This window comes from Coturnix japonica, chromosome 3 (genome assembly GCF_001577835.2).
Source record: "Coturnix japonica isolate 7356 chromosome 3, Coturnix japonica 2.1, whole genome shotgun sequence".
Taxonomy (NCBI): domain Eukaryota; kingdom Metazoa; phylum Chordata; class Aves; order Galliformes; family Phasianidae; genus Coturnix; species Coturnix japonica.
In genome coordinates, this window is record NC_029518.1 from 34,002,347 (window position 1) to 34,028,292 (window position 25,946).

General features: G+C 41.5%; 1 protein-coding gene and 1 long non-coding RNA gene across 3 annotated transcripts in view; both read left to right on the top strand.

Annotated features, from left to right (window-relative positions):
• On the top strand, nucleotides 1–11,603 carry LOC107311409. The gene is made up of 3 exons (XR_004306605.1): nucleotides 1–444; nucleotides 10,386–10,487; nucleotides 10,572–11,603. It is a non-coding gene; the product is annotated as an uncharacterized LOC107311409 (long non-coding RNA).
• A 1,804-nt stretch (nucleotides 11,604–13,407) lies between these two features.
• Nucleotides 13,408–25,946, top strand: part of NID1 (nidogen 1) — a 34,040-nt gene continuing 21,501 nt past the window's right edge. For both annotated transcript variants that reach the window (XM_015857894.2, XM_032443557.1), the window contains exons 1-9: nucleotides 13,408–13,634; nucleotides 17,712–18,011; nucleotides 19,338–19,567; nucleotides 19,881–20,305; nucleotides 21,127–21,276; nucleotides 22,457–22,708; nucleotides 23,684–23,884; nucleotides 25,151–25,396; nucleotides 25,659–25,802. In XM_015857894.2, coding sequence (XP_015713380.1) covers nucleotides 13,437–13,634; nucleotides 17,712–18,011; nucleotides 19,338–19,567; nucleotides 19,881–20,305; nucleotides 21,127–21,276; nucleotides 22,457–22,708; nucleotides 23,684–23,884; nucleotides 25,151–25,396; nucleotides 25,659–25,802 — 2,146 coding nt within the window. In that variant the 5' untranslated portion in view covers nucleotides 13,408–13,436. The remainder of the gene's footprint in view (nucleotides 13,635–17,711; nucleotides 18,012–19,337; nucleotides 19,568–19,880; nucleotides 20,306–21,126; nucleotides 21,277–22,456; nucleotides 22,709–23,683; nucleotides 23,885–25,150; nucleotides 25,397–25,658; nucleotides 25,803–25,946) is intronic.

The following is a 25,946-nucleotide window of genomic DNA, read 5'->3' on the forward strand; positions in this document are numbered from 1 at the left end:
TTGGATTTAACAAACTTGCCAGCAAGACTGTGAGTGAATCACTATGTGCTACCATGCGCCCAGCAACTTCCACCATATTGTGTGTAGAATTAAAAAGTCTTTGAGTAAGGGTTTGGCAGAAATTGGCTCCTCTAAGAAGTGAACGAAAAAAAAGTAATTTAACATTTTGTTAGATCTGGAACTATATTCACAATATATTCTATACCATGGTGTATGGTAACTGCTGAGTCACTGCCTGAACCACTGATTGAGCACCTGGGGAAAGGACCCAGTCAGCCCTGGGAGCACAGGTGAAGGCAATTCAGCTGTGTGAGCAGAAGGGGTGGAGCCTGGCTGCACCTCTCTTAGACTTCATTTCATGGCTGGCTGCCACTGGGGAGGATCTCTGGTTGGGGACCTCTTCCTTGAGGAGTTTTCTCTGTGAGCCTAGATTTTTGGAGTCAGGTGAGCATCTTTGCTTTTCTTCTGTAACACCTTTCCATTTTCACTAGTTGATTTGCCTTTACACCGTGTTGATTTTTCCAATTGTAACATGTGGTAACCCAGAGAATTTGTCCTCCATTACGCTGAGAGGCTTTTCGTTCTTTTGAGGTTTCTTGATTTCAGGTTGTATCTCTTCTAGCACCTGGCTTTTGTGGTTTAAATCTTGAGAGCAGAGTCAAGAATTGGTATGCTGTGTGACAAGGTATCAGGTTTCCTGCTGAGAGCCAGGGGTCACAAAGCTGGAAAAAAACAACAGATGAGGGACCCCCTCCTAACTACAGAGTAGGTACCTTAAATAGTGCCTGCCCAACACGACAGATATATTAGCCCATAAATTCTGAAATGATCATTTCTCATTTTTCTCTGGCTTCTGAAAACCTTACGCTGGGCACTTTTTGAATGCCACTGCATTGCAGAGAGTGATTACTTAAGCTGCCAATGGGATACTTCTGTTCTTCACTCATCATGGGCTTATCTCCAAGTCACAGACTACGTCACCATCTTTGGGATCCAGCATCTCTGTGCCATTCAATGTTTAGTGATGCTGGTGAAAGCCAGACAGAGGGCTGGGAACTAGTGCTCTCAAGGGAAAAAAGGGTTCTTGTGTTGTTAAGCTTTCTCAGTGCTGGGGCACACTAGATTTCATCATTAATCCTGAGTCAGACCCTCGTACTCAAAACATATCTAAATAAAGCCCTCATAATAAATCAGGATTTATTATTCTAATCTCATTTAGGTCATACAGTGGCGTACAACAGTACAAATGTAGGGTTCTAACCTATAATCCTTAAGGCAGTCAAAGCTTCCACTTGCTTCCAATGAAGTAACGTCGATGCACCAAGTGCAGGACTTCACTCTCACATAGTTATTGGAGTAATTAAAGTAGCTTTAAAGCATGAAATCTGTGGTTTGATAACTTCATTTGATACTAGACCAGAGAAACAAATTTCTGAGAGAATTAAACACGTTATTCAACAAGTAGAAACTAGAAAGGGACAGAATCCATGAACTAGATGCCTTTGTTTTATGTTGGACTTTTGCCTCTGTTAGCTGATTATAAAATGATTTCAGTCTCTTCTGCAGAATTCCCCATTGCACAACATGCAATAAGAGCAGGCTTAATCTCATAGATGTAATCTTCGTTCTGTGTTAGTAAGAAGTTTTGAAAACTCTGCAATTTCTGTCCATGCTGTACGTTCTTTGGAGATTAAGAGAAGGCACAACAATTTGCAGAGGTAAGACTAAAAAGTCCTGGAAAACATTTCTTTCTTTTCACTGTTTAAATAGTTCTTCCCAGCCTTCAGTTTCCTGGATGCTTCTATAACTCAGAGGCATTAAGTCTTCAGTAGCTCAAGCAGTAGACACATCCTCCTCTCTGTTAGACTTCAGTACTTCCTCTGCCTTAGGGTTTACCCATTCTTTGCCCCCTCCCATCCCCCTATAGGAAGAACACCTAAAAGAGGAACCATAGAAACTAGGTACTTCTCTGCAGTGGGAATTCCCTTAGATATTTCAGTCAGCTGGGTATCAGGTGACTGGAAAAGAGAGACCAGATGTGGTTTGAAAAAAAGGTGGAGATAGGGCAGTGCTAAGGATTGCTTACTCTTCTGTCTGGCATTTCCTCTCACCTACAACAGCTCTGCAGAGGATAGGGAACTGCTGAACTACTGCTCTGGAATGAGTTACTGCAGGATGAGGCTTCTTTGTTCACTAGTGAAACCATACACAAGGCACCTGCAAGGAGTTGAGAAACATGCAGCTCCAGGGCTGAAACAAGGGAGCAAAGAATGCTTCACAGCTGGTGCATGTTCAACACCTAACAGAGAAGGTTCAGCCAACAGCACCCTCCTGACTCCGTGTGCACTGTATGCAGTATCGCACGTTAATAGGTACGTGCTTGTGCTATTACCCTTCTGCTGCCAGCTGACTTGCACAGCCTGCTGCCATTCACTCTCCCATGACGCTCGTGCAGAACATCTCTGCCCCCAGCAGCGCCTCAAAATGTCGACGCCAGCTCAGCCGGGCCCCAGCGCAGCGTCACCACAGCTCCCCTTAGCGGCAGAGAACCGGCATGTGGCTGAGCGAGGACGCACCTGGGGAGAGAAGGAAGCGTGACCCTGCCCGAGGGCAGCTGGTGCCCTTAGGGTTGTCCACGTGTACTTGCAACATTTGGGGTTGTGTAGGAGCGCTGGATCCATAGAAGCAGAGGGCTTGCTTCTGCTCATCGTCTCAGAAGGACTGACCAGAGTGAGGCAGGTCACAGCTTCTGTTTTTCCCCTCTGTCTCACTGTGTCCTGACAACAGCTGTTTGGGTTGGGTTTTTTTTTTGTACTGCCTTTGGAGATGCCCGCTTTCTCCATAAAGCTCTCCTGGAAGTGATACAGAAGCGTTTACAGGCTCCTGCCTCGAGCTGCGTGCAGACAGGCAGCTTCCTGTCCCAACCAGCAGCTCTTCCAAGCTGCTTCTGTTGCAAAGCAGTCGCCAGGATTGCTTCCTTCTTTGCTCTGCTCACTTCTAAAGGGATTAATTTCTTCATCAGTTTTGACTTGGTGGCAGAAACTGAACTGTGTTTCCTCTGCTCTGAAATCATAAAAGTACATGGCAAATAAAGTTGATGGGAGCAGGTTTAACAAAGCATTGCTTTTGTTGGAGGAAGAGTGCCAAGAATATATCGTATGTTTCCAAACAGAGCTAATGCTACTCCTAACACAGTAAAAGAAAAGAGGATTTCTCCTCGAGCTGGATGATTGTGCAGACTATTTATGCTTGTTTATACTGTGACAGAACTTTGAATGCATTAGACTTGAGATGGCCCAGCTGGAAAGTTTGGCTCAGTTGGTGGATCAGAGCAGGGAACTGTAGGAGCATGGAAAGAAACCAAGGAAAATGGAATACTGAAAGAAAGAGAAAAGGAGAGTTTGAAGAAGCAGAGCTTCAGATGTTATTGTAGGAACTACATTAAAGAAAATCTCTGCTTGATGGACAGAAGTCCCATGCAGATCTCGCAGCTTTGTACAATTCTCATGAGTGGTTGAAAGATTCCAACATAGCAGAACCTTTGGCTTCTTTTCAGATATGTTTCTGTCCTTATATGTTATATTAAGCATCTTTATGTAGTCATAAGAATTATATGAAGTTAACTGCTTAAAACTTAGGAGGTGGTGAAATTAAGGTTGACAGTGCAAGCCTGATTTGAGCCCCTTTGCAAGTGCTTTTCTGTGTTACCTTCAGTGGCTCTTTCCTCACAGGATCCTTGTTTCGTTCAGTGATGAGAGTGGGGAGTAATGCAAGTGCTCTGGGAGAAACCAGGCTGTTGGGAGTGATGTAGTTGTTTGTAGGGTACAAGATATAAGAGAAGTGTGGGTTGGTAAAACAAAGGTTTGCATAAGGGCACACAAAGTTTTTGTGACTACAGGCTATTTGGAATTCTTGGCCTGAGCATCACCTGGGGGATTTCAGGAAGCAGAGGATGAGGAGAGCTGAGGAGCTTTGCAGAGAGAGGGTAGAAGCAGTCCTGTGTGACACACTGTGAAAGCAGCAAGGCCAGAATGCTTTAACAGCTGGGAAGGAGGGCAGGGAGTAGGTACTTACCCTGGACATGCTTCTGTCACCTCCAGCTGTGCTGGCTTTAGTTTATTTTGGAGCAAAATCCAGTGATATAATGGCAGATTTCCAATCCTCTTATGGAACAGACAATGTGCCCTAAAAGGACCTCAGTCATTTTTGCTATTAAAACACTTTAAGAGATGTGTTTCTGTATGGAGCTGTGTTTCCTTTTAACTTTGCCATGCAGAGGATGTCTCATTGGAACTGCTGTCTTTTATTTTTCACATCTTGATGGCTCAGATTTAAAAATAAAGTAAATCTCAAGTAAATATAATACAGCCATTTGACTAATGAATGTAAAAACATACACAACTCCAGAATACCTTAATGAACAAAACCAAGCAGCTGAATTTGAGTTTGACTATGGGATATTCTGAGGTGTGTCTTCCTTGTGCACAATAAGGAGAGCGGTTGCTTGGGTTGTCTTGTTTTTATTGGAATTTTACACATATCAAATGGTCTGAAATACTGAGGAAGACAAAAGATAATGTTGGTAAGGAACAGTGAACTTAGATATTGCAAGCTCTCAGATGAAGTTGTTGCTGTAAGTGCTATTTAGCATCCAGCTTTTTGGGGAATATACCTTTCTCAGGCACAGAGCATAGTTGATACTGCTTAATAACTCCATAGCTACGTGCTCCTTCTGTGTTTGACTTCTTACATCGCTGCTCCTGCTTTTAACAAAGCCCATGTCTGTAGCGGCTGGAGGCAGCTGCCGGCCACGCACAGAGACAGAGCGCCCGATCGGTATGTAGAGTAAAAAGCTCTCGTTCTCCAAACTAGCAGGTCTAGCAGCGGCTCCCACCAGCTCGTTTGCTGCATTTACGGCAGAGACCAGCGGAGGGTGCTGCTGTTGCTTCCCAATCTCGGTTGCAGCAGCAAAAAGTTGGTAGAGTCGGAAGTTTCTCTAACTTTCTATGCGTAAGGCTTGGAAACGTCAGCCCCTGGACTCGATCTGTCATGCGAACTGCTTGCATTTGTCTGAGCTGTTTCTGTGATGAAGTATATCTGCGGAGCTGCAGGATGGGGGGGGTTACCTCTTTTAGTATAAATTTGGCTGTGTAGATGCTTCCTTTGTGCAAGCTGTAACTGCTTGGCTGTTCCCAAGCAATCCCCTGCCAACTTAGAAAAGTCACCTTTTAGAGGTTGCAAGATATGCAGTATTAAGTTTCCTATACTGTAGTCCATGCATATTGAAGAGCATTTGCTTGGAGCTCTAATGGTTGACTTCACAGTTGTGGGTCCTCTGACGGGAAAATCATCTGGGACCCTCAGCGTCTGCTTCATTATATCTTTGATTTGAGAGAAATGCAGTTTGAGCTCCTGTGGTGCTGAGAGCTATTTAACATTCACTGAGTGGATTCTGCAGGCAGAAAAAAGTTATACAAAACTACATGAAGCAGTAGTCAGTCTCAGCAAGAAGTAACTCGCAAATACACAGCTTAAGCCTCCTATGTGCTGCTGTCTTTTTAATTGGCTCTAACTTGACCCAGATTTTGCTCTTTCTTGTGCCCAAAGAGGACGCCTGCCCCTTTCCTTCTTCAAACCCTTGTCCTTGTTCCTAGCTGGCAGCATTTCCCCCTTCACAGCCAGAGGTGCTCATTTTGATAATTCACTCTCCTTGCTGAAGGTAAGTGAGATCCTCAGTCAGAGAAGAGATATATCTGTGGTTTGGTCATAGAACATGAAGTTAGGTTTGGTCATAGTTTGCTACGTGAAACGTTCCTGATGTCAAGGTGCTATATGGGAAAGAATTGTTCCAAGTGGAAGCTCAACTCTAATGCTTCTGTATTTGTGCTCTGCTGTCTTTGGACAGCTGGGTGTTTGAGAAATTCCATGCTGTTGGAGGGGAGATGTGCTGCTGCTGTTGTGTGAAGTCAGCCTGTTTGTTTTACTTCGCTCTGAAACATATTTCCTGTGTTCAAAGTCATGGCGCAATTTGTAGTGATCAGAAACAGCTTGCAGATATTTAAGACCAGCCTCTTAATTCCGCCTCACGAAATGGGAACTGCTGCAAGTGTTCTGTCTTCCTATGCTCACTGAATTGTAATTTATCATATGCCCCTCCGGTCAGGCTGTAATTATGTACTCACCTTAAATAAAGCTGTCTCTATAATTTACTTGCAAATTTTTTGCTTATGTCTGCCATAAGATAACCCCCTAAATTTGTGAACCTGGTGAGCTCTCCTAAGGCTGCTGGGCTTTGGATCCCCACAGAGAGAGTTATTAAGCTGGCATTTGTCTTGGGAAGAAACACAATCTGCTCTGCCTCTGAAAGCTGCTTCTGGTGTCAGGAAACCTCCACTGAGTTTCCTGTCTTCTGGCTCGCCAGGTGGACCAGCTGCGTTCCTTTGTTGCTTTCATTTTTCTGTTTGTGGAGTAATAATGTTACTTAGGTCAAAGGGAGAGGCTTTGAGACCTGACCCAGTAATCATGAAGAGTTCTGCCACTATAAAACTGTGATTGCTGTATGAAAATCTGCTTTGAGCTGAGCTCTGCAGCAGGGAATAAGCTGCAGCAAACAGCTGCATCCAAAATGTTTCTGGATGAGGCAAAGTCCAGCGCCACACACTTCAATGACTGAATTGTACTTATTAACATGGAAGAAGCGGAGGGCAGTAGATTTCCCTCAGGAAGAGCACAATGTATTTGTTTGTTCAAAGGCTGTGGTTCTCTGCTCAGAGGATAAAATTCTCTGCTGGATCAGTTCATCGTTTTAAGGGACTGATACATTAAATATATCTTGTGCACTTATAAAAATTAATGTATTTAATGAGAAAGCAGAGAATTAAGGACCAGATTCAGATAATCTTATTTTAAACAATACTTTCCCTTTTCTAAATCACTCCCTTTATTTTAGTGCCCTTATTCATAAATAAGAATAGCCCATACTGGCAGGACTGGGGTTTGAAAGATTTATGGTGCTGGAAAACATTCAAGTGTTTTTCATGCAGGAAGTTTAAGTGAATCATAAAAGATTTTGCAATTAAAGGAAAGGGCACATGAGTTTCTCTGAGAAAGAACATATGGAATGAGAACTGGTCAATGAGCCATAAAGTGGGTCAGTCCTGGATTCCCTAAAGGTTTATAAAAGCCTGCTTTGGAAAAAGATTGGGAAGGAAGCCGGGGGAGACATAGAGGTACGGAGCTGAAGGCTGCTGGGGGGAGAGGTAGAGAAGGAGGATGTTATGATTGGTTCAGAGAGCTGATGGGGCGTTAAGAATCAGGGAAGACATGATAGTTTTGTGCTGTAAGTAGGCCACAGGAGTGTAATGGTTTGCTTTATTTTTGACACGATTCTGAGAAAAATACCAAAATATTTTGTTGTGTGTCTTAGAACTACCGTAGCCTAGCAGAGGTCCCAGGCTAAAAGCTACCTAGTGTGGACACAGCTGGTGAGGTAAGTCTAGGTGTTAGCCTAGGCCTCACTGTGTCCACACTGTTTGGACACAACCAATGCTTGGTACATGGCCTCAGGAATCATGTCCCGTCTTCCTTTTAATTGGGAATATGGACTGCAAGCACAGACTGCTCTCAGCAGCCCTTTGCTGAAAAAAAAAAGAAGAGTTCCTACTCTTGCTTCTGTCCTGTCACTTCTCCAATGAATAAGTTATCACATCAACCTTGCAGTTTGCAAATGCTGCCTCCTTTCTCACAGGCAGCATGCTTGTTTCTGTGCAGAGCTGCTTAGTGCAGATCCTCATGTTGTTTTTATTGTACTGTGACACAGCTAGAGTGCTACGTGTTAGGCTAAAACTCTAAACTATGTTTGGGAAGAAAGGAGTGGGCCACTGTTTACATTAGTCTGCAGTTTCCAAGCAGAGTGAACGGCAATTTAAGTCTTTAGGTCAGGAAGAATAAATAGCTGTAATTCATGGAACTACTCCTGTTTTTGAGGGTCTGGACTGCTTCAGGCCAGAGGAGAGTTACAGGCTTTATACAGTTTATTTAAAGAAAAAAAAAGAGTGAAAAATATTTTTTCAGTATGATAGATGCAATGCATGGTATGTTGCAGCCAGCTATTGGCATTATATTCAACTGATTTAAAACATGACACCTTCATGCACACAAATTAGAATTTTAGGTTAAAAATATACAGTAAATGCTTGATACTACTTATGAAGAGGTTGCTTGTGAGTTCAGTACCCAGTGTTTAGTCTGCCCAAGGATGGATGAATGCTTCTCCATCTGTGCTGGGCTTTCTCACTTTCTCACCTATCTCTACATGTGAAGATGAACTACAATCCAATGTTGAGGCTTTGCTATTACTAAGAACAGGTGTTACACGTGCTAAGTACTTCTTCCCTCAAACAGTCTTTCTGTGCTTATAAAAACCAAATTTATTCAAACTGTTGGCTTTTGCTGTACTATGGCACCATTTACTCCTAGTGAAAAATCAGTTTCGGTTTTATTCACAGCTGCTCAAGGTAATACATCCTCCTCCCTGCTGAGTTTTGCTGCCTTAGGCAATGGATTCCACTGCTAAATAAGTTTCAGAAAGAAGCCCTCTCCCTTCTGAAAGGGATCACCAGGTCACTGTGGAGAAGAATAAATTAAATTTTGTTTTTAACTTGTCATGATTATTTAGACTCACTTGAGAAATCATGTACTCTTAGAATAGCTTGGCTGCCATGAGAAACTGTGCTGGAGTGTCTGAGTTTACTAGCACTTCTGAATGTTCATAGAGAAGCTAAGTACCTTCTGTACTAACCATTTGTCACTGAATTTCCAGCCTCTGCCAGCAACAGAGCAGTGCTTGGCCTCTCTTTCCTTCTTGCTTGCCATCTAGAAGCTCTGCTGCAGGGACTCCATACCACTCCTTTCTTTTTTGTGTCCCACATTCAGCTGAAGTTCACGTTCATTGCGGTGAAAGTAAATGCCCAAGTAAAATACAAGAATAGAAAATTCAGCAATGTTAAATTTGTTTGGATGCAAGTTTAATCTGAAGTAATGGTTTAACAAGAAGTGTGTTATGTCCTCTCTCATCACTAGGCTACAAGGAGGTGATTTTTCCCTGTATTCACCATCTTTGCTCTGAAGCGCGTATGGTGAGATCTGTACAAGACCAGGTTATTGTTCCTTTAGTTTCAGAGTAGTCAGAAGATAAAGGATACTTTTTCCATATCTGTCTTCCCACCCCATTCAGATTGCTTTTCCACATCCCATCCCATTGTTTAAAAACAACTGTTTGTTCATATTGTAATCATTTTGTTGCGTGGTCGTGCCTTTTGTCTTCCTGACTTCTGTGCATTAGAACAAACTTCAGGTCATTTCTTAGGGTCTGTTTAGAATCTTTTTTTTTTGCACAAAGCTGAACTTTTAGATAATGACAGAACAATAAGACTTGGAATAGTTAGTGATGTGCTGAGAATTTAAATAGAAGGGTAACTAGATAACTTTATAAACTATTCTAACTTTGTTACTACAAAAATTGCTGTATTTTTTTTCCGGATTGGAAAATGCGTTCTTTGGTCAATGGGCTTTAGGATATCAAAAGGATATTTTGATAAAATATCAAAAAGGAAGCAATAGAAATGGTCATGTTTTCCATGTGGCTACATGACAGATAGGAGAACAGTGGGGCTATTTTTATCTAGCCAATTTCTGTTATATTAATATTTTTTTCTATTTTATTTTCCATCTCATTTTTCCTATATTATAGACTGAGATGAAGAAAAGTGTTCATAGATCTGTGTAAGTGTAACCTCACTGCATGATGGGTAACCCTGGAATTGTAAGCATTCCCTCCAAGCAGAGGGCTTAGGTAGGGGCCAAGATCCAATATTTCTCCCAAGCTTCTTCCCCCAGTGTGCACAGCTACTCATCTGTGACTGCTATGCATCACTACATCCCAGCAGACTCTCTCTTCTGTACTGATCAGGTCACTGGCCAACTGTCCCATATCCCCCACTGCTGCCCTGCTGCTCTCCAGAACAGGATATGCATTCCCAAGGAAGATTTGTTGCCTTGTAAGATCTCCCAGTGAGAGAATACGAAGGCACTTGATAATCTTTTGAACCCTGCACTGATGTAGAGAGTTGCATTTAGTATTGCTCATCATGTGCATCTCTTCTCGAGCATTTAACAGAGCTTTAGAATTAGTCTCTTTCTGTTTTGCTGGGAAATATCCATTTTTTTTTCTTTTTTTTTTTTTTAGCAATTGTTCCTAAATCTTGTCACCCCCACAATGATATAGGCTCATTTAGACTTGCAGAGGGAATCTCATGATCTCCCACTCCAGAGAACAACAACCAATAATGCAAACTCATGATGCTCACTTTGCTGTCTTCCTGCAGGCCTTGCCTTTGTTTGTGACCTGATTCTCATGACCTTCCTTCTTAAAAACGTCCCTTCTCAGCAGACGTCAGTCCTGTTCTTTCCTGACATTATCACAAATGGTCAGTTCCTTCCAGTTTAGTTCTGAATGGTTAATCTGCCTTTTGATGATCCACTCACTAGAATCCTTCCTCGTTTTTGAACAGCTGATGATCACCATGAGGACCTTGGTCTCTGCATTCCTTCTTCCAGTCAAGATAACACAGAGGACCTTCCTGCACCCCTCCTCTTTTCACAGATCCTGGGAGGAGATTGGGGTGGTCACATAAGCCATATCTGCAGTCTTCATTTCCACAACTCCTCACATGCGAGTGGTGGAAACTTCCAAATATACACACGTGCGTACCTGTTAGCTGCTGTAGTGCCACATCAACATAGCAAACTCAAGTTAAAATATCCTGGGCTGCCTCATTCCAGGATCAAATATAGAATTATTCCTTACAGTATTTTTTATTTTTCTTTTCTGCAATGTAATTAGTCTGGCTATAGTCTATTCAAAGCTTTCTGTTGTTCTGTTTCCACTATGCCTGATATCTGATTCTGCTGAAAATAGACCCTGTGGTAAGGAAACATATTCTGCTCTTTGGTTTCATGCTTTCTTTTTGTTATTTTGATCCCTGCTTATCTGCACTCTCCACAACTCACTGATGCAGTTCCTCCCACTGTTTTGCAATGCCCTTCAGATACTGGAAGATGCTTCATATCTTTGATGAGAGATGGAGATCAAATTTTCTCCTCATTATCGTTCAGCCAAATACACAGTTCTGTTCTTTAACGATGCTTTGTATGCCCCTCCTTCAGATCCTCTCATCTTTTATAATGTTTCACTCCAAACTGTGTCCAGTAGTGCACTTTCTGTGAGATCTCTGATTTCCCAAGTGATCTCCAGAAAACTGTTGTCATATCCTTTTAGAAAAGGTCACTTCTGAGTAACTTGATGAAAGCTGCTCATGTACTGCGCAGGAGCTCACTGGCTGCTCTGAGAGCCACATTGCTTTGTCTGCTAGGTCTAGTTCATGATCCACTGATAATGCACTATCATTGGCATTTAAGGGGTATGCTTTGGAAGATTTTGCATGATGGATATTCTGGTGATAAGATATTATTCCATTTTGCCTCTGAAATATTTCTTCCCATCTATATTTCACTGAATTATTTTGCATTCTCCATTCTACTTGGCTATATATATATGTATGTATGTATACTCATTTTTAAGGCTTATATTGAAGATACTAAAAAGGAAAACTTAAATAAAATAGTTTTTAGTCTGTAGAGCTGACATTTCTCATTACTCATCACCATGGGAGATGCATACGCAGTAAACTTACTCAACAGAAACAGTGCATTCCTCTTAACCTAAAAATAGACTAAACAATCACAATATACTGACTCACGAATGAAGGATTTGCTATATTGTAGCTCTCACTCTGTTTTAAATGCCCAGTTGGTTAACTCTAGAGCCTTCAAATCCATTTCAGATTTACTACAAGAAGTTTCTGGCTTTCCAATGGTCCTTTCTCTCCATATTCTGGATGTTACATTAAGGAACCATATGGATCTGGCAGGAAAACCTCACCCTCAGAATTTCCTTTCTGCGCTTTTATGTTCCTCTGGCTCAGGTTAACTTTTGTTATGAGGAAGAATGGGGTTTAGGAACAATGGGATTTATGTTTTTGTTTTGAGTATATATATAAATGTAGAAGGTGCTGGAGATGTTATAGGCTTTTATTTAGGCTTTCTCTTTGTTATGGAGCTGCATTCCAGAAGCATGGCTTGCCCTTAGCCAGGTACCCCCAAATCCACCAGTTACAAACAGGCAGGCTGTGAATACACAGAGGGGGGCTGCAGGTGAAAGTACAATGTGAACTGGATGGTGAAGAGAAAAAGAAGGCTTCTCCTTGTCCCAAAGCACCGGGCAATGCCTCTCAGCAGCTTCTTCATGAAACACAGCCACGTACTGTTTCCAGCGATGATGAAGAAACCTTCTGTGGCAATGTCACAGCATACGCTTTAGACAAGATACATTCCTTACATGCTGCTCTTTTCTAGAAGTGTCTTTGCTTGAAAGCTTTAGGGAAAATGTATGAAATTCATCCATTTTCTGTTGATTCTGGGTGTTTCTTGGGAATAGGGAATAGGAATGTGAAACAGGAAGACATTGAGTTTATTTCAATGCCCCATACTTCTTTTTCTGTACAACTCCTGTCATCAGTGAATTTTCATTTACAGAATGGAGGCTTTATTTACATTCTGGAGGAAACTGAAAGGAGACTTTGTCACACCCTACAGCTCCCTGAAAGGAGGTTGTAGTGAGCTAGTGGTCAGCATCCTATCCCAAGCAATATACGATAGGATGAGAGGCAATGGCCTCAAGTTGTACCAGAGAGACATTTGGGTTGAATATTAGGAAATGTTGCTTCTCAGAAAGCGTGGTGAAGGATTGGCATGGGCTGCCTGGAGGAGTGATGGAGTCACTGTCCTCGGAGGCGTTCAGGAAACATATAGACATGGCCCCATTAGTGGGGATGGGGTTGATGGTTGGATTTGGTGATCTTACTGGTCTCTTCTAACCATGTTAATGATTCTATGCTTTCTGAGTTTTATTTTACAATTGGATGAAGCTCTGGTATGGATGAGGTTAATTTACAAAATGCTTTTCTGTGTGTTTCCTCATTTCCTTCTGGCAATGAGCAGATAGTGCCAAGGTGATTCCAGGTGTGGGGATTCCTAGGTTTGCTTTCTTGTTGTTAACTTGCTTCGTTGCAGTACGTCGGCTGTTGGTGTAGCGTTGGAGGGCACAGCAATTGTCCAACGCAGGAATCCCACCAGCTATGGGACGGGACAGAAGCGCTGGAACTTCAGCTGCAGAGCTTAACGACTTCCCCCAGATCCTGCCCCTCTGGGCCTCGGGGGGTCCCGGGTCTTCTCCCTCCTCTCAGGACCGCCCTCAGCCCGCCCCCTCCCCGCTCTTATAGCGGCGAAGCTGCGCCTCCGTGTCGGGAGCCGTCGGTATGGGCTTATGGTCGTGCTGTGCCCCCTGCGCGCTGCTGGCTTTGGCGTTGCCGTTGGCGCTGCCCGCAGAGCTGCTGCTGCCGCACGGCGCCGAACGCGGGGATGCGGAGCTGGAGCCCGGGGACGACGCGCGCTCGGCGGCGCTGGAGCTGGGCACGGCGCTGCGCTTCTACGGCTCCGCCGTCCGCTCCCTCTACGTGAGTGCGGGCGGGGGCGGGCGAGGTGTTGGCTGCGGGGTACCGAGCTCTAGCTGCTCCCTAGATCCGATCCGTCCGGCCCCGGAGCGGGCGGGTGGCGGGCTGGAGAGCGACGCGTGCGGTGCCCGTCTAGGACGAGCCCCGTCCGCAGGCACGGTCTGTACGTAGGGGCGGGCGGTATCCTGGCTGTGCTCGCGGAGGCTTTGACCCGAGAGTGGGACTGGAAAAGTTGGCTACAGTAATTCGAGTCCGATGGTTGGGACCGATCCTAATGGAGGCGCTTGAGAAACTTGGCACTTCTTAGTTCCTGTGCTTGGAACGTGCAAGACCCCCACGTGGCCGCGGTCATTCAGGGTTGGGTGTAGTTCCCACGTGCTCGAGTCTGTGCCAAAAGATTGAAGCACTCAAGCTGTGCCGGTGTGGAAAAGTGGGTGCTGTGACCTGAGGCTGGCGGTGAAGATGAAGGGTGGACGCACGAGTGTTGCTCAGCCTCCAGTTCATGGCCTCGCTTCCCAAGCTCTTGTCTGGGTCGCTGATTACCCAGCTCACATGGATATGCTCTTTTCAAGGCACAGAGGCGTTCTTGGTAGATGGAGGAGTGACCTGTGTGTCATGCACTGAGATGATAGCAGTGCTGCATCAGATAAGGGACAGAGAGGGGGCAGAGCTCCCACAGGGGAGTACGTATGGTAACACCACCGGGTTTCCTCAGCTTGGTGATCTCAGTACCGGCCAGTGGCTGCCCTGGGATTTTGGTGGGAGCGATGTGGGTGCAGAGACCATTCCGGAATCAGCTTTTGGGCACTTTTAGCGTGATTGTGTGGGCCAGATCAGATCAGCAGCGGTGTTTTAGTGTCAGTCTGCATGATAACAGGAGGCTTTTATCTTGTGTTTAGTCTGTCACAAGTATTGCTCAGTGGAAGCACAGTGCAGAATGCGTGGGGGTGGAGAAAGGAGTCTGTGTGTCATGAAAGGTATTGAGCAGCCTTAAGTGCACCCCCAGAGTGCAGTTTTATTGTATGCTGGCAGTGAGTGCTTCCTGAGCTCTGTGATGACATTCAGTAAGCAGATGGTGAATATTACCAAGTTTATAAATTGAAGCTCAGTATAAAATACATATATACTGTACATTAAAGATGTTTTTCATCAGATTTTGAGTTTTTGCAATGATATACATATTTCTGTATGATTCTGCATGATAAGTTCATGCTTCTTTATTTACAATTTTCAACTTCGGTTGGTTGAAACAGTCACGGATCACTGGATTCTCCCTGTTTTCCCAGCAGCTGGAGATCCAAGCTGAGTTACCTCTACATGCAGATAAAAAGGCAAAGACCTCTGAGGAACTATTGTTTGTTATCATTGTGTCATAAAATCCCCGACAACAAAAGCTCCCTTTTCATAGCTGGCAGAGGGAATTTTTATTTAATATAAGTTGAAACATTAGACTTTCACATGCTTTATTATTCTATGCGAGCTCTATAATGCTGAACCCTATCAGTAGCCCATTCAGATCTGTTTGTTCTGATAACACACTTTTGTTCAGACTTTTCCAGTTCCAGTGGAGCTCACAGCTGTGGAAAAGCTGAACGACTGGAGGTGACTTGTTTTTAGGGATGAATCAGAGTCCATTAAGTCAAGCTTGGGGCAGTTTGTTAATTTTTGAGGTGCTTAAGTTAATCATTAGTCACGTTTTAGTTAGAAAGTCTTACTTATTTAAATCTACCAATGATTCTTTATACAAATAAATTCAATTGCTAAGCTCTTTATTTTTTTTATTTTTTCCTCAGAAATGTTCACATCTATAAAAAGCCTCGGAACTGGACAAGGAAAAAATGCTGTTTGTCTGAAACATTTTGTGTTACCCACTTTTTCTTTCAGTAGAAGTACTTTGTTGCTTCTTACCTCCTTCTCACTTAATTTCTCAAGACAGGACTGTAATAGACTGTGTTTGATTTGTTCTGCTACAGACCGTGAACGTATGTCAGCTATGCGTGTAATCCAGAAGTTTAACGTGCTAAAAATAAATCTGTGTTAGTTCCTGTCCATTTAAACAGAATTATACCCTAAAAGGAAAGACGTGCTCTACAGCTGCCCTTTAGACAACGCCCACCTGGTGCCTTTTTCCCCCTTTTCCTATTGATGGGAATGATCAGAGAATCACAGAACATGTGGGTTGGAGGAGACCTTTGGGGATCACCCATTCCAGCCCCCTGCCAAAGCAGTTTCCCCACTGCAGGTTGCAGTTGTGCTTTAATAAAACTCAATGCTTATTCTAAATTACCTCTCTGCATTCTGGGGTTCATGCTTTAGCATATCAGTGTGAGCTTCAAAGAAATGAAGTTTAAATCGTGTAATTTTGCTCTCTGTGCAAATATATGTATGCGCTTCTAAATGCAAAAACTAAAAACATTTTTCAGTAGTGATGAATATTTTTTTCTCTGCATTCAGATCTCTTCAGAAAGTGCTCAGCCAGTGTATTTATTTTCATTTAATAGCTTGCAAATGTTTTCTTGGTGATAGAGTACTAGCAACCAAACACTCTCCTTAACATTTAGACCTGAACCATCTCTCATTTATAAAGTAGAAATAGAAAATGAGAATGGTCAGTATTTTTGTATCCCCTGAATTACGTTACTTGTTACATTTCTGTTTTTAGCATGTTAGGCAACGAATAGTCAGAGGCATATCCCTTAAGGATGAAAAGAGGGAGACCAAACCTTAGGCCATTTCTTATGGTCTCTCTTTTGTTCAGTGACATTAACTAGTACTAATTGTGTTTTCTCTGAATGCTACTTTAAACGCCAGTGTAGATGGAGGACCATGCAGGCTTGGTCTGAATGCACCAAATGTGATGAAGAGCAAGGAGTTTGTATGAAATATTTCAAACACAGGTCCTCTCTCCAAAGAGTGGAAGTAGGGATGCTTGCATGCAAAAAGCATAAGCAAGAAGAAAGGAAAATTTTGACTTAACTCTAAATTTTTGACTTTAAAGGTGGTGCATGTCTCCTTGCTGAAATGTCGTAGCAAGCAGATATGCATAGGGGTCTTCATCTGAAGGAGAAATTACATAGCTGGGTCTGATTTGGCCATATGTCTCAATATAAGAACTCGGGACCGTGAAAGTAAACAGGGAACCAGACTGAAAACAAGCAAAGTAGGAGAGACATCAGGGTATGAGTCATGGATCTGCAGAATTCCTTTTTAAAGGATTTTGTGGATGCATGATGTTTAGACACGTGAAAAGGAAGACTTAACAAATACTTGAAGGAGATCCACTGAGGATGAGTCAAGGCACAGGGAATCCCTTTGGCTGCGTGTGGATGGAGGTTGACTGGAGAAGTGCATCTGGGCCCTTCTTTTCACAGAATCACAGAATTGTAGGGGTTGGAAGGGACCTCCAGAAATCATCGAGTCCAACCCCCCTGCCAAAGTAGGTTCCCTACACCAGGTTGCACAGGTAGGTGTCCAGGAGGGTCTTGAATATCTCCAGAGAAGGAGACTCCACAGCCCCCCTGGGCAGCCTGTTCCAGTGCTCCGTCACCCTCACTGTAAAGAAGTTCTTGCGCACATTCGTGTGGAACTTCCTATGCTCCAGCTTATGTCAATTTCCCTTTGTCCTGTTTCCACACACTGCTGAAGAGTCTGGCCTCTGGTGGTTTATTCTTCTGAGACACACAATGAGTGAATTAAACCTGTAGGAAGTGGCTGGTTTAGCTTCATATCTTGTGGCACTGGCTTTGGGAATTCTGCCCCTTGACACATGCTGTCTGCATGTGTGGCAGTGGCTCTGGAGCCATAAATGCCTGTCTGCACACAGGTGTTATGACCTGCCTTGCTATTAGGTCTGAATCTTCAGACCAAGAGTTTCACTTCTATTTAATACCCTTTAGGGGTGTTTGTTTGTTTGTTTCCAAGTAAGAGAAAGCCCTCCACATTGCAGTAGCAGGGCAGTTTTCCTGTAAGGGAATTAACAGAGTGTCCCATATATATAAATGTTGTGACCCGAATCACACAGATGTGGGAGACAACCATTATAAACAGCATTAATCTTACAGTATCCTTTCTTTTTATTAGGTTACCACAAATGGGATTATTGCAGTGAATGAACCTAAGAATGAAGATAAATATCTTGGCCAATTTCCAGTCAGTTTTGGGGCTATTGCTCCTTTTATGGCTGATCTGGATACAACAGATGGACGTGGAAATGTTTATTACAGAGAAGATTCGTCCTCAGATGTCTTACAACTTGCATCAGACTATATCAAAGGGGGGTTTCCTGAAGCTGCTTTTGATCCCAGCAGTGTTGTTATTGTTACCTGGAAGCTTGTGGCTCCATACCAGGGACCCGGAGAAGATATTCCTTTGGAAGAAAAGGTGAATATTAATGAGAGCTCTAAGAATTATTGGACAAGTGTCCAGCTGATGTGTAACACTGTTATCTACTGTTTTGAAGGCTTGAATTCCTTTGTGCTTAAATTAATCCAGCGCAGTTCAGAATGAATTTTTTAGCTGAAAAAGCTGTAACAGATCACAAGCCTCTACAATTTTTCTCTAAGTGTTTTATTCATTCAGAAGAAAGTACTTGAATCTTAATATCTGACTTATTTGTATTCCCTGACATTCTTGTGCTTTAAATATTAATTTTGATGGGATAATAACTGTAATAGTGCGCTATCTCCTGCCTTCCATCTGTGGAATGCAGTCCTTTATGCTTGCATTGTTCAACAGACTCTAAAGTCATTTTGACATCAAACTATCTAAAACCTGATAAAGACTAACAGGAACTTCAGGCTGTGCATCTGTTTTGGAGAGATGACCCTGTATTCAGAAAACCTCATATTGTGTAGCTAGTATTGAATGAAGAAGCAGTTAAGGGATACTCTGTGTATTACTTGCAATCCATTTTCTCTTTCAGAATCATGTTAGGTGCTGTTCAGCAGATATCTCATGTAGGTGACTGCATTATAGTTGTCCCAACTGATGGGTCTGCTTGCAATGGATGAAGCTGAGAACATTACCACAACGTGGTAATTTCTTGTACCTAGCTTGACACAACCATTCTTTTCTCAGTAATGACTTTGCACTGCTGTAGCAATGATTAGCTGATGTCTGAGCAACAGTCTTGATGGTTCCCATAGTTTGTAGGAGTTTTTAGATAGCAAAAGGCCATTGCAGCAACATGAAAGTTGAACTTTTTTATTTATTATTTATTATTTATTATTTATTATTTATTATTTATTATTTATTTATTAAATATGCTGTTTACCAATACATTCACGTCAATTTTCTACATCTTTTCAGATAGTTTAGTTTAGTGCTTTTAAAAAATTTGTTTATTTATTTATTAAGACAACAGTAGAGCATGCAATGCCTGTAATTGAGCTTAGATGTGTTATGTTGTAGGCAGCCCCTACGTTTGTGTCCTGAGAGATTTAACATACCTTTGGTAGTGCTTTCTGCTTAACGTTTATGCATGCTGGCTGTAAAACTGCTTCAGCAGAACATAAAGTTGGATAATATTGGTGTTGTGGTGTTTTTTTTCCTCCTCATAAAGTACATGACGCATTCATTATGTGTTATGGAAATTCAAAATGTTGTTTTCATGTTTAAAAAAAAAAAAGTTATTTTATTGTCTGTCTTGACTGTTTTTCCATGAGTAAATGGATTTTATATATTTATTTGTTTATTTATTTCCCACAGAGGAACACATTCCAGGCTGTTCTAGCCTCTTCTGACTCCAGTTCCTATGCTATTTTCCTTTACCCAGAAGATGGTTTGCAGTTCTATAGTGCATACTCAAAGAACGATGATGGAAAGATTCCTGCGATGGTTGGCTTTAGCCAGGCCTCCACAAACTACTACTTCTGGGAAAATCCAGGATCCTACAATGTCATTGCTAATGATGAAGACAGCATTAGAAACTTGCATAAGTATGTTTTTTTGTTTGTTTTAATTAATCAAAGAGTTGCATGTTTTTCTGAATTGTATCATGACTCGGAAGGAAATAGTAAGATTCCATTAGCTATTGCATAAGAGATGGCTCAGTCTTCACCCCTGCAGAAAAAAAAATGCTGTCCAAACTATTACTGGTGATTTATAGTTGAATACACTGTACTTGTGTAATGCCATGTAGATAAGGCAATCAACAATTTGTCCTAATATTTCTAAGCATTTTGTGTAAGATAGGAATACCACAAAACGTGCATTTGACCATTTTGATTTGGCCTATGCTCTCTTTGATAGAAGCAGCAATGCTGGGAGACAAGGTGTCTGGGTGTTCGAGATTGGTAGCTCATCTGATACTATTGTGCCTGCCAAGGTCAGCGATGTTCTGGCAAGCCTAGGGCCCAGTGAAGAAGACCAGGAGTTGACTTCAAAACCATTCAACTTAGACTATGGCTCCACTGAAATAAGACCGCAGTACATCTCCAGTAGCACGGACAGTATAGAAGAGGACCAGCACGCTACATACAGTGTTCCTCAGTTAGCTGTGGAAGACTTTATAACTTCATACCAAGATGTAACAGGAACACCTTCAACTGAATCTTTTTATCGTCATCGAGAATTCCCAACAGCAAAAGCTCCTCCTCGCCAGTTCCCAGCCCAGCAGTTCCCCCCACAGGGACCCCAGGTCATAGATGTGGAAGAATTTGATGAAACTGGTATAGGTAAGGTCTTTTATAAAGCTTGTTTTGTTCTAATACACACAGGCAGCAAAAAGATTCAGATTTTCAGATGTGACATTCTGGGTACCTTTAATGATGTTGTTCTATTCATTTGGGACGGTTAGCCTGAATGTCACCTCAGACTCATTCTGCCAGTCTTGTAAGATAGTCCTGCAATCTGACTCACAGGTGAGCATGTTTACAGTGCCTGTGGAACCTGATTTTCTCCTAAGGAAAGCTTCCCATGGGGATAATGGTTTACCTGAAGTTGACACATTAGTGGGAAGTGATTTTTTCCGTGCCTTTCTTGTTTAAGTTATGATCTGATCTTTAATATCTTAAGTGGTTGTTCCTGGTAAAGATTTCATGATCATTTCTACTGAAACCTGGCTTTTTTCCTCTCACTGATGTGAGTTACTGAATAAAGGCTGAAAATAGTGATTGCTGTAAAAATCGTTGGCTGGCATTGGGCTTCACTGCCTCAAATTTTACAATGGCAGAATTTGCAATTCTAGGTTGCAAGGAAGTGTTTATAGAAAATTCAGAGTAGCATGACTGACTACCCAGGTATTGTTTATTGAAATAGATGTCTATTTCCATGCAATAATAGGATAAGCCAACTGGGATTACCACGTATTTGGTGCACATTCCTGGTTTCTTTAGTGATGTTCTTTGTTCTGAGGTTGAAAAGGCTCCTTTTTGCTTTGGTTTGGAAGCAAGCATAGGTTGAAATGATTGTGTGCTAGTTTCATCAGGACAGTTTGAATGCTCTGTATTAATAGAGATATAATAAGCATCTAGTATATGTCTGTTGTTTTCTGCAGTGTTCCGCTACCAGACAGACGTCCAACAGACCTGTGCTAACAATCGCCACCAGTGCTCTGTTCATGCCATTTGCAAAGATTACCCCAATGGATTTTGTTGCAGTTGTATTGCTGGATACAAAGGAAATGGCAGACAATGTGTAGCAGAAGGTAACTTTACTGAAATTTGGGTGCATATGCAGCTATTACAGTTGGTGTTCTTGAATAAGGAAACCTATTTTAAGTAGTTAAAATAAGACATGGTTGCATGGTTTTTGAAAGAGTTATCACTAGAGATGTTTTGAAAGGTACTTTAAATGAGCTATACTTTCTAAGATCGTGGTTTTGTTTTTTAAATGAATCAAACTGGTTTAAGTAGCCGAGTGCATAAATTATGCAACTTAATGTAACTGAAATAATTTGATAGTACAGCATCCCAAGTCATTGTTAGAATTAGTTGTGAAGTTACAGTGTTTTAAAATCTGATATGGTCCCCGCTCTAGAAGTGGGCTGTCTAAAGGGGATGAACAAATTAACTCTGATTATCAAAGTAAAGAGCATGGCTCCTGTTTGTCTGACTCTTAAGCTTCTTTACTAAAGGGCTAATCTGATGGATTTTTGTTAGATACCCATTTCAACTTCGTTCCTGTGTAAGATCCCATAAAGGAATTTCTTGTGTATACACTTGTAATCCTTGTAGTGACTTGACTCAGAATATAGATGCATTTCAACAGCTGAACTAGCTGACTGCAAACTTGTGTTGTAGAAAGAAGGGAAGCAAAACCTACTATACAGCTTTCAGTTCATAGAACTGAGTTTTTCAGAGAAAGAAAAGGATTTAAGTTAATGCAACTTGAATTTGTATGCATGTAGAAAACTATATATGGTAAAAAAAATTAGTAAACCAAAGTGATTACTTCTGTAAAACACTGACAGTGTTCTAACAAATTTTCTTTGAAGGCTGTTAGTCTGATTGCTCTGATCACCTAGTGGTGTTAGGCTTCTAATATGGAATGAGCAAATCTACATTCAGTAGGTATTGATATGAAATGTAATCTTGTTACTGTCAGGGATGCTTTAACAGCATCATCTGTTTATGGAGTTGTCTTTAGAGGAAAAGTTTTTAATGAGGAAAAAGGGCACTTCTTGAGGCAATTTTGGCTAATGCCAATATACATATAACCAAGCTAACATGCTCTTTGTAGGCAGTTTCCTGTCTGCTGAATTCAGTAGACATTTCTTTGCCGTTCCTTTTGACACTGATATCTTTGAATGGAATGCTCTGAACTCATTCCTTGTAGAGTATTTGAGAACTGTTGTTCTGTTCTGATGCATTGCTCTCATTTCCCAGGTTCTCCTCAGAGAGTCAACGGGAAAGTCAGAGGACGAATCTTTGTAGGAAATAACCCCGTTCCAATTACATTTGAGAACACCGATCTCCACTCATATGTTGTGATGAACCATGGACGTGCCTATACTGCTATCAGCACAATCCCAGAAGCTTTGGGTTATTCTTTACTGCCTCTTGCCTCTATTGGAGGTATAATAGGGTGGATGTTTGCTGTGGAGCAGCAAGGATATAAAAATGGATTCAGCATTACTGGTAACTTCTTAATTTAAAATTGCGTTTAAAAACTATGTTGCACTTTCCCTTGTCTTGAGATAAGAAATGCATATATATAAGAAAAGCAATATATGACAAAAATCTATTTAAAGTGAGTTGAAAATTGATTGCTTTTGTTATCAGGCTTTTCACTGTTTTTCTTATTTACGTATCGGGCTTTTTATAAATATATTTTTATTTTTAGTTTCTGTACAAGCATGTAAATTTCTTAGAGAAGAATGGATTGGCCCATTCCCATACAAGGGAGAGATTATTAAAACATACCTGATTTTTGGTTAAAGAGTGTACAGAGCTTCTGAAAAACCCTGCCCCTACATCTACAAAACATCTAACATCTTAATTTCCTCATCATGCCAATGAAACAAAGCACAATGCAAGTCTGACCTCTCGAAGGTCTGAAATTCTTTGTAGAAGAAAATGTTGTATGAAATGCAAATGACCCTGCTAACTTACTTGAAGAAAGCCTCTGTTCACAAATTTAACTTTAAAAAACTGTCCAGGGCATTATCTGTTTGTGCACATCAGTTCAAGCTGTAGGTTCAGTCCATCATAGGAGGACAGGACAATTTTATCTTTCACAGCCCTATGCTATGAATCTACTTGAATATAACTTATTAGTTGGGAATTTTAATATTTGGGGTGTGTGTGTGTTTGAAGTTTGTTCCAGAATTTACAGCGCACATTTCACCTGGTTTTGATTTAGAAACAGATGTAGGGGATTTTATTTTTTAGTCTTTAACTGACTGTATTCTGAATTGACGTATTCTCTACAATATACAGCTTATTTGCAGTTAGTTTACTAAGAAAGATAGGGTGAGTACTTATAGCTTTCCTGAATATATTTATTTATTATAACTACTTCTTCAGTTTTAATTTTATTTAGTAGAAGCAGTTATGGTCAATAGAAAGATTCAGAAACCACCACCAGTGGTTTAACTAATACTGTTTCTGTAGGTGGGGAGTTTACACGGCAAACTGAAGTCACTTTTCTTGGCAACAATGAGAAGCTGGTTATAAAGCAGAAATTCAGTGGAATTGATGAGCACGGTCACCTTACCATCAGCACAGAAATGGAAGGCAGAGTACCTGAAGTCCCTTCTGGTGCATCAGTCCATATCGAACCTTACACTGAACTCTATCACGCCTCTAGTTCTGGTAAGATTCCCTAAGAAGGAACTGACATGTAAGTGCACAATTCTTAGAATGGAGAGAAGATCATTACCTACTAAAAGGATGTGCTTGTGACCTTCCATTTATATAATTTTTTACTCTCTTTTTATTTATTTATTTATTTATTTATTTATTTATTGGTTTCCAAAAGAAGGCGAATTTCGTGTGGAACAGTGCAAATATTTCTGAACTTTCTATTGAAAAAGAATGTGAGCTGATGTCTGATGTCTGAGCTGATGTTAGCTGTTCTCTTTTATTGGTCTTACATTGTCAGTGGTAGTTGTACAAATTACAGAGTTTTTTGTGGAGTCCATAGCTCCCCAGTAGGAGCTGAACTGGGATATGCCTGTAATAATGTCTGTAAATGGGCTTTAATCTTGTTCAGTGAGACCATGCAAACCAATTACATGGCAGTTAGTGTCGTGTAAGCTGCACTTCAATGACCGTGTCTTATGTCAGTAAGAAGGATTTATCAGTATTATTTGAGGTGAATTTGAACAACTGTCTAGTTGTTTAATTCCATTATCAGTTTCTCCTGTTGTCTCTTTAGTAATTCTCTTCCTTGTCTCAGAGATGTGGTAAGAGAGTAGTTCTTCATTTTGCTATTTACACTGGAATATTCACCTCTTTATTTTCTTCTTCCTCAATAATATAATGTATGTCTCAACCCAGCAATAACAAAGTGATGTTGTGGTTTTCCTGCTGGTCAGCCAGCCCAGCCACCAAGTAACAATAGAGAGGAAGCAGTAAGCAGTGCTCCCAAGTGCATCTGGATAGGAGAGAGGCAGCATTTTGCTCCAGGGGCATCTTTGATTGCTACAGGTAGCTTGAAGTGGTGTAGTTGCTCTGTCACTGCTTTATATCTGCTGATGTATGACCTTGGTATTTGGTATTTGAGCTGCTCTTGCTGCTTTTCCTGTCCTTATGAGCAATAAAATAGTAGAAGCAGCAGGAAGATTCAACTTTGTGCTGAACAACTTCAGAGATTTGGAGGAGTTGTTTGGGCAGATTCATCTAAAGGAACTTGTAAGTTTCTTGAGTTATTTTTTCCTTTAATTTCCTGGCAACCCATAAATTTTAGCTGAATTTTTAAATTATGTCAAGACAAGTTGTGTCCCATCCCTTACAACTGTGTCGAGCACAGAGCAAGTCTAATCAAACTCCTGTTCCTTTGCATGAAAATGGATCCACGTAGCAGTGAACATAGACTTTTGCTTTCTGTTCTGATTGGAGTATGTTGCCATGTTGCAGTGATCACTTCATCGTCCACCAGAGAGTACACAGTGACAGAGCCGGAAAGGGATGGGGTTGCTTCCACGTACACTGGTGCCTATCAGTGGCGACAGACCATCTCCTTTGATGAATGCATTCATGATGACTCTTTCCATGCTGCTTCTGCTACTCAGCAGCTCTCAGTGGACAGTATATTTGTTCTGTATAACAGGGACGAGCAAATTCTGCGATATGCTATGAGCAATTCCATTGGCCCCATCAGTGGTATGTATGAATGCAAAGTATTTCTTTCTTCCATTTCTTTTAGAGAGTTTTTTCTTCTTTTAAATCTTTATAGTCCTTTGCCAAAGTTACAAAAAATACCAATGATACTGTCACTTGAGATTGATGTCTTGCCCATCACCAACAAGTCCCTACAAGCTTTTTGTTTTTTTCATTCATACTATAAGCAATGTCCTTCTGGACCTTATCTGAGCATTATTACTTTGGTAGACTTGTCACAGTTAAGTATGGTCTTTCTTTCCAGATGGTTCTGCTGATATTAGCCGGAATCCTTGCTACACTGGTACCCATAACTGTGACACCAACGCAGTATGTCGTGCAGGAAGCGGGAATCGTTTCTCCTGTGAATGTTCAGTTGGATTCCGTGGAGATGGAAATGTTTGTTATGGTATCAGAAGATTTTCTTTAGAAAATGTGTAGTTTGGTTTCTTTGGAATGTATTGACCCTCATTTTGAAGAATTTTGAGGAATTGTAGGTTAAAGGGATGTTGGGGTAGCTAATACATGTGCTTAATCACAGAAAGTAAGTTTG